At 46.7% G+C, this 8,791-nt stretch overlaps 1 protein-coding gene across 1 annotated transcript; it reads right to left on the bottom strand.

The window, feature by feature from the left end:
• Window positions 1–218: 218 nt before the first annotated feature.
• LOC124686437 (GDSL esterase/lipase At5g03610-like) lies at window positions 219–1,646 on the bottom strand. Its single transcript, XM_047220384.1, has 4 exons — window positions 1,340–1,646; window positions 951–1,237; window positions 575–851; window positions 219–454 (listed from the first exon to the last, which is right to left on the bottom strand). Exons 1-4 carry the CDS (start codon window positions 1,644–1,646, stop codon window positions 219–221), a joined length of 1,107 nt encoding a protein of 368 aa, XP_047076340.1.
• Window positions 1,647–8,791: the final 7,145 nt, after the last annotated feature.

Raw genomic sequence — 8,791 nt, 5'->3', positions numbered from 1 at the left:
TTTTGGACTTGAGACAACAAAACGGCTGTGCGCATCCTGGTTACGCAGAGGCTGGATGTAATTGCTTATTAAAGTAATAAAGCATCCTTTATCAAAAAAAATATAGTATTATTACAGAGTTCAAAAAACTATAGCCTTTAAGTAGTCCAAGATACAATCCAAAGGAAACAAAAAAAAATAGGCATCAGGCATGGCTCTATGTAGATCCTGGAACCTAGCTAGTTTTGATCTATAAACTCCCCTAAGGGCTTCTCAACCTGTTTCATCACTGCCTCCCACCCTGCATGTGTTGGGTGCATGTCGTCCCAGTAGAAATTTTTTTTGGACTTGTCGCACACGCTGTAAAGAAGTTCCGAGGACTCGCCTTGTTGTCCACAGTAACCCTTTGAATCAAAACTCTCACAGCACGGCGACAACTTCCGCTTGAATTGCTTGGATAGCTCTTGGCCTTTACCTATAGGTACATCAGATAAACTTGTTCACATCAATTTCAAGCACACAACCAAATACATAGATTAGAAATCTTATACTTAATAGCATTGAGGCTTGCAGATGCATGCATGTATGTACGTACCTGGCACATTATCCACGATGTTACTGAAGGCAGTGTAGAGGTCGACAATGTGGACATTCTTCTTTGCTGCCATCACTTGCTTCAAGTTATTGTTATGGACAGATGCACCTAGGTTTCCGAAAACATCGCACGCGGTGTAGTTGCTGGTCCTTGTTTGCGATGGCGTGCAACCGATTGGGTGCAAGTTGTTGACAAGAACCTTTGTCACCCCGAGCTTCTGCAGTTGGTCCACATTGTCGGCAATCTCCTTGGTCACCTTCGCAATATAAGCATTGATCTGAATACATACATGATAGTATCAAATTTAGTAAGCAAGAAGCAGAGATAAATAAATAAATAAACTGTTCAAAGTTTTGGTCTGCTGGTAGCTACTTACATCGTTTGGGGCACTCAGACCAATCACGCCGGTGTTCCCGTAGTAGTCGTTGCCGGAGATGGCCACGAGGGCCACGGAGCGAGTCAGTTGCTTCTCTGAGATGATTCCATCTTTAACCATCTTCCTGAAAGTGTCCACTTGCTTGGCAAGGGTGGGTACCTTGTGTGCCGACGTGGTATCCAGCACGCCAGCGCCACCATGAGCGAAGGTCATGCCGGAAGGGTCGCAGGTCTTCTCCGCCGTGAGGGCGTGGGCTGGAGGTGCTTCCTCGAGCCCCAGGATCGTTGCTGAAAGTTACAAGAGATCACATGTGTGAGTATATATACTATAGCGAATTGGAAATCATAAATAATCATACTAGCTAGTTGAAATAATCATAAGATGCATACCAATGAAATCGGACTGAATTTTGTAGTTGGAGAAGCGTCCCGACGGAGTATTTGGCCGTGGGTTTCCATCGGAGTCAACATAGGAGGAGCCGTAGGGGTACGCCCACTGCCGTGACATCTGGGTGACGGGGTCGGTTAGCGGGAGGTTCCCATTGTCGGCGAAGTCATCCCCGAAGACGAAAAAGCTGTAGCTTGACGACTTCTTCTGATGGCCGTCGGCAGGGGCAGGCCGTGCCTCAACGCCATTGGGGTTTAGAACAAGGGCGAGGAGGAGGATGACGCCCAGGACGGCCGTATGAAGCTTCATTGACTCTAGTGCATATGCTGCGGACGCGGATCGTCGAGCCGGTTTCTGTGGTACTTGGCCGCGCGCGCTCTGCCGGCCCGAGGCGAGGATCCTCGAACTTGTCTTGTGCGATGCGCTCCGGCCTCGATCTCTCTTGTATTAATTAATTTATGGAACCAGCAGCAACGCAAAGCTCAAACACCAGTAAGGTGAAGTCGTAAACGGACTCGCGGTATCGATCGGAATCGGAGACCTAGCTAGATGTACGTACGTACATGGTACAACACGGTTGGACACGGAGTCACACATACAGATATATACGCGTAACGTACGTACAGCCAGTCGGACACGGAGTTCACTAGCCAAGCCAACGACCAGCTGCACGTCATGGCCGATGGCCCTTTGGACATTTTTAAAATCGAGGCGAAAGCTTGGCTTATTTATTTATTTCGCGATTTTTTTGATATATCAATAATCATCCATAGTAGTACAAAGAACCTAAAAAGTAATAAAATATACAAATAGATCTATGGACCACCTAGGAATGACCACACATTGGGGCGAGCCAAAAGTGTCACTACGGCTGGTCAAAGCTTGTCGTAGTAGAACATGTTGTATTCTATTAGAAAAAAAGGAAGTTATCGTGCTAAGGCTGCAAAGAACCAACACACCAGAGCAACCATCGCCAAAGATAAGACTCATAGATCGGAAGAGCCAGAACTAAAACTGCACCAACAAACACGAAAACCGACTAGATTCCAAGAGATTCACAGGATGCAAACTCTAGGCACCCTCCGCCAGTGCTAGACGCACCACCGAAGAAAGGATAGAGTGGGGACGGCCTTATTTTGATTTCAAGATATAGTTACCACCTCACCGTCTAAAACAAGACACTGAAAAAGAAATCTAAAGAAGGAACGGGAAACAAGAAAAAATGTTGTATTTGTTAGCCCACATACTAAGTATGCCTCGGGGGACAAGGAGACGGACGGGTCTCGTCTTGTGATGCACACGGCCCGCAAGACTCGTCCAGCCCAGCAGACGCTACCTGGGTGACAACTAGACCAAGTGACGGCAAGCACGCCATCCTCATCTACTTAAGGCATCAACTGTCAAAGGAGAGAAGCATCCTCGAGGTCACTGCCTAGGCGGCGGCGGAGAATTGTCCCCTGTAATCGAATATTGCCACCATCGTTTTAATCGGATATTGCTACCATATACTTCTGATAAGAATAGATCCCAGGTATCCTGACATCTGGTATCAGATTTGCCGGGTCGGTCTCCTTTTCCCCACCACACTGGAAACCCGCCGCTATACTGTCAATTGACGTCGCCTCCTCTCCACCATGGATCCCGCTCTCAAGGAGTATCTCGACAAATGAGGCAGGACACGGCGACGCTCTTGACCAAGAACTAGGAGACGTTGTCGATGTAGTTGTGCCAGGAATCAGCTTCGCACATGGCCCGGCAGGAGGCCATGTCAAAACAGATCGCAAATCAGACCACTCAACTAGCTGATTTATGTGCATGGAAGCCGAATCTCGAAGCCCGCTCGGTGCAACTCCAAGCTACTGTGGCGGATCTGCAACAAGCGTCTCCCTCTGGTGCTGCAGTTGCAACCGTGTGCGGATCAGAAGCGGCTCAAGCCACCGGACTACAAACCTTCGCACAGCGTCGAGATGATCCACGGGCCAGTTGGCCATGACTCCGTCAACACACCCGAAAGTTTCTCGACGGTTGCCTTAGGGTCACCGTTAGTACCTCTGGTTACAAGCATGTTCTCTTTTCAGCAACCTCTGACCGCGCATGTTGCTGATTCTGCATCGTTGGCTAGCCAAATCATCGTGAGTCTGGGTGCAAACCTCCTACCATGTCGTTTCCACTTTCTCGGGTGATAAGCCAAACCTATGGAAAACTTTGTCCAAAAATGATTTCCAATTATTTGCCATCCATGATTCATATTGGTTTAGCATGGAAATTCTCCATTTATCTGTACTAGCAGGGATCTGGCTCCAATCAGTGCAAAAAAAAAGTCACACTCCATTGGGATGCTTTTACCCCTTTAGTATGTACACGTTTTGGGCGTGATAGCCACACTTCCTGATATTACAGTTCTATAAATACAATTCTGTTGTCATAAGCCACGTGCGGGGTGCGTCTGTTAGTTTGACTTTAACATTTACTTGTAGAGGAGAGGAGAGTGGAGAGAAGAAGAGAGAGCGTTCTACTTTGAGATATATATGTATCCTTGTCATGTATATATAGCCGTTAGTGGGATGATTGAATCTCAATCTCGCAGTCTATCATCAGTCGCAGCCTGAGCGCCGTCTTGCATATGTTACTCCCTCCGACTAGATTTAGGTGTCCGAGCGTTATTTTTACGAAAACCCCCTTCGCTTTTTCCCGACCAGCGAACGGCCCTCGCGCACCGCCCACCTCCTGTCTCTTCCTCGCTGAGTACGCCTCCGCGCCCCTCTCCCTTGCTGTCGTCGATGGCGCCCGCCTCTCGACGCCGCTCCCCCTCCGCCCCGCCCCCGCCCTAAACCTTATGCGGACTTTGCCGCCACCTTCTCCCGCGTCGCAGACACTCTCTCCTTCTCTCGATTCACGGCCACCCTCATCCTCTTGTGCCAAGCAAGGCTATCCTAAAAATGGCGGCTTTGATCTCTCGCGGTGCCGGTGTTGGCGGCACAGCGTAGTCTTCGTGGTGGCTGATGAAGATCCAATCGCCGTGCTTCTGCTGCTGGCGGCGCGGCGGAGTTCGAATCAAGTGGTAGCGTTGGATCCGGCGTGGACTTGAGCTAAAAATGGGCATTTTGCTCGATGGCGGTACATCTCTTCCGCAGGGAGCAATCGGAGATGCCGGGCACCAGGGCGGGCGACGGCAGGCCACATCAACATCAAGGTCAAGGGACAGGTCTGCGCCTCTGCGGCAGGTTATGTCTTCGTCTCCCCTTCCACGCTTCTTAAATCTCGTCTTTTTAGTTCTCCATGAAAAGTTCAGTTACTACTCCATCTGCTAGCTAGCTAGTTACAGTACAATCCTACTCACGCATGGTTAGTACAGTATATTTCACTTATTCAATTGCACCTTCACCAATACACAATCAAATAAAAAGGAGATGTGTAGTTATTGTCTGACATATCATTGACCAAAGTGGCATATCATTAACAATGAGTACTCCTGTTGAACTATCACAGTAGAAAGAGGGCCTACACTTCTGCTCCAGTATGCTTAGTGAATATTGCTTAGTGGAGTAAGCTTACTGGAAACCAATCAGAGAATATTGCTTACTGGAGTATATTTACAATGAATATTGCTGTCAATTATTTCAGTATGCTACTACTGCCAAAGCTATCCTAGGTAGCCACCTGTGAGTTTCTTACTCCACCAATAAACATATCGATAACACAGAAGCTGCGAGTTTCTATCATGAATGGCATCTTGTCAGTCTACTAATAACTGAGAAGAGCAAGAGTAATAATAGTCTGTCTACTAGATTATGAAAAAAATTCAACAAATCATCACATTGTGTGAGTCTAGGCTCTTCAGAAGGCAATTTCTTCGTGCAGATGTCTCGCCCTTCATTAACTGCGGTGCATTCTGACCCAGGGAAACGCTTTTGAAAGATTTAGTCGCAGATGCAGTCTTTGTTTTCTTCACCTTCGTTTGGTGTTCAGTCACAGGCATCAACACAGTATGCTCTAGCAAGCTTGAGAACCAAGGAAATAATCCCTGTCTAACATAGAAGAGCATATATGCTTCCTGATGTAGTGCTCTTGTCTCAGTAATGGAATCAACCTGCAACACACATGACTTTTAGAAGCTGAAAATATTTGTCATGAAAAGAAAGAGCAAATGACTACTGACACTTACAAGTGAGTCATTCATCAAGTGCCAACTGCTTGGTGAAGAACGAATGGTGCACACATAATGGCCAAAGTTTGGTGAGCCAGAATGCTCAACAAGGCCATAAAGATCATATTTTAGGTCCCGATGAATGTGAAAATACAAGGAAAACATCAAAATATGCTTAATGATAAACCTAAAAGAAGTAAAGAGCACAAAAACTCACCTCCATGTCTGGATCACTGTGGAATGGCTTCAAGTCAAGTTCTGATGGATATGCCACATGTCAGGCAATCTTCTCAATGGAACCATCAAGTGTGGTGAAGCGCTTGAATTGAAATGCAATGACATCAGGTGCTTCATCAATCACAAACCGCTTGTACTTACAAACTTGAGCATTACAACTATAACAGGTTAGCTTGTTCTCTACACCACCTATTCGCTCCACCTTGGTAAAAGATTCCAGGGCGGAAACAAGGTTATCAACCTGATCAATCTCCAAGCTTAGATCAAGGAAGGGCTCTGATATCTCTGAGCAGTGGCCACAATCATGGCATGTCAACCGTACGAAGATAATTGCGTTAGTTGGAACACAAGTGCAACGAAAAAAATTAGCAATGACAAAGTATACATACCTGGCTTTTTAATCGACCTCCAAACACCTGCTTGACAATACTTTCCTCATCGCAAGTATTGTCAAGGGTACACTTACGCAAACTTTCTAGCAAGCAACGAAGGAACTCATGTGCATCCTGTTGTTGACCTGGTATAAAACCTGGATTTAATTCTGGCAAATCTTGTCAAGGAATAGACAAACTTTATTTATCAATCTTTTTTAACATTTGTCATGTGCATCATCCAAAGTTAAGAGAAAACATAAACTCCACTCAAAGGATACTGCTTAAATTATCTTTAAACCTTGTTGGCATTAAAACCGACCCAGACCTTTGAATTGACTCCTCTATATGTTCTTTAAGGGCGCAGAAAGAACAAAACCCATCTTCATCATCTATGAGGTAACAAATCATGGAAAGCAAAGTGAGAAAATGGACATTTAACACAACAAAAAGCTCCCATAGAACAATACACACATACATGAGCATGGAGTGTAGTGATCGGTGCAACGGAGCTTCTGGAAAAGTGGGAAAAGTGGGACAGTGTGAGTGATGCACTGGAGAGTTGCATTTAGAAAGCATGTGTTTTCCATATTCTGAAGACCAGCTCCCTGCATGTGTTTCGCATTTAGTATTTTACTCCAACATATTTTGAAGACCAGCTCCCTGCATGTGTTTCCCATGACAGTCGTCCAAGAAGAAGCGGAAAAGGTATATCCCATTAAAGCTACTCCAATGACCGTTATGGTTTACTGGATGAATAATGTGATGAATATTTGAAAAAGCTGAGCTATACAGTTTACTGGAGCAACCTACTTTACAGTTTTCTTACTGGAGTATTTCTAAAACTGGAATGATCATGACTTTTTGTGAAAAGGTACTCAAATCCTATCCTTACTGCATATTGCTGTGATAATATGAATGAGAAAATGTGCTTTCAAGCAGTACTCCAAATCATTCAAAGTTCTGAAACTTGAATTTATATGCAAGTGACAGTTAACACTGTCTGAATTTATATGCAGTGCAAACTTTAATTTTCCTTTGCAGTTATTTACTTCCATAAGGTTGCAAACTACAACCAGACAAGGTAACATGAAATCCTACTCCAGACAATACCCTTCAGCACTTTCAGAAGCAATAAACCAGTGCCACCATGTTTCAGTTTCAAATAATCAGCATCTAATCCTCCAAATAAACATCAAACAGTCAAGGTTTCAGAAATCTCTTTTGCCTCTTCTACTGATCTCTGAAGTATATATGATTACTTAAGGAGCCTGCTCAAAATGAAAGAATGTCGTTTGCTTATACAGAATGGAATACATTGAAATTTTGTTTGCTTATGGAGACTCACAGTTCTGATTCATTCATTGAACTAGTGATTCATATTCAGTCTACAGGATCTGCACAACTACTCCTGTTTACATTATACTCACTGAACTAGTTTGTAGATTCAAAGAACAAAATGCTATTCCTGTTTACATTATACTCATGTACTCTCCAAATCAACATGTGATGCAGATTGGAGGACCTACAAAATGGAGACATTGCAATGTGTTACAGAATCCAGGATGCTCCAGCTGCTGCTCTGCTTCATCCTGCTCTGCTTCATCAACGCGGACAATGGCGAGGGACGGCTCCGGCAGTTGAGGCGACAGCGATCGACCTTGCGTCCATGCCTTCTCGTCGAGAAGAAAGACGGCGGGAGAAGGTTGCAGGGTGCAGGCCGGAGGGACGGCTACAGGATGGGAGGAGAAGCTTGCCCGGCGGTGCCGGCCTCCTCGAGGCGGACGCATGGGCGCAGGAGGTGAGCGGCGACCGGCGGCGAGAAGCGAGCTCGGCGGAGTGCCCTGAGGGAGAAGGCTGCAGGCGCGGCCGCCGGGGAGGGATGAGCTAGCCCGGCGGCGCCGCCCTCCTCGAGGCGGACCCATGGACGCAGGAGGCGAGCAGCGACCGCCGGCGAGAGGCGAGCTTGGTGGAGTGGCCTGCGGGAGAAGGCTGCAGGCGTGGCCGTCAAGGAGGGATGAGATACTGGCCCAGCGGCGCCGCCCTCCTTGAGGCGGAACCATGCGCGACGCGAACTTCGGCGGCGCGATCTCCGGCGGAACCATGCGCGGCGCGATCTCCAGGGAGGCTGGCGGCGTGATCTCCGGCGGAACCATGGCGAGAGGCGATCTCCAGGGAGGCTGGCGGCAGCGCGAGCTCTACGTAGGCCGGCGGCGACAGTAAAGTTCGATGGAGGCCGGCGGCGCTAGGCGAGCTCGACGGAGGCCGGCGAATCGCGGGAGGCCGCCGGCCCGCCGGCGCCAGCGCTCGATCGGGACGATCAGATCGATTGAACGGGAGTCGATCGTTTCGACTTTGAAAGCGGGAGGACCAAAATGTAAAACGGTTCAACTATGTGTCCGAAACCTAAATCTAGTCGGAGGGAGTAGATTTGTTTGACAAATCGAATCAGAAATTATTATGCATGTCGCCGTGTCTAAGCTTCGTACTAGTTATGTAGTCAATCAATTATATAATTCCCAAAAGGCCTAGAACACATCTTCGTTGTTCATGGAAGATGGAAGACTACGAACATAATTTTCACAAAAAAGGTTTAATCGTGTAATAAATAGAATTGTTAAAGAGTAAAAAAATCCATAGCTCTAGATACTCCAAGCCAGTACAATCGAAGAGAAACAATAAAAATATCTACGAAAATC

Source organism: Lolium rigidum, chromosome 2, assembly GCF_022539505.1.
Source record: "Lolium rigidum isolate FL_2022 chromosome 2, APGP_CSIRO_Lrig_0.1, whole genome shotgun sequence".
Lineage (NCBI taxonomy): Eukaryota > Viridiplantae > Streptophyta > Magnoliopsida > Poales > Poaceae > Lolium > Lolium rigidum.
The sequence above is the reverse complement of the archived record's forward strand: the minus strand, read 5'-3'. Positions and strand labels throughout refer to the sequence as shown.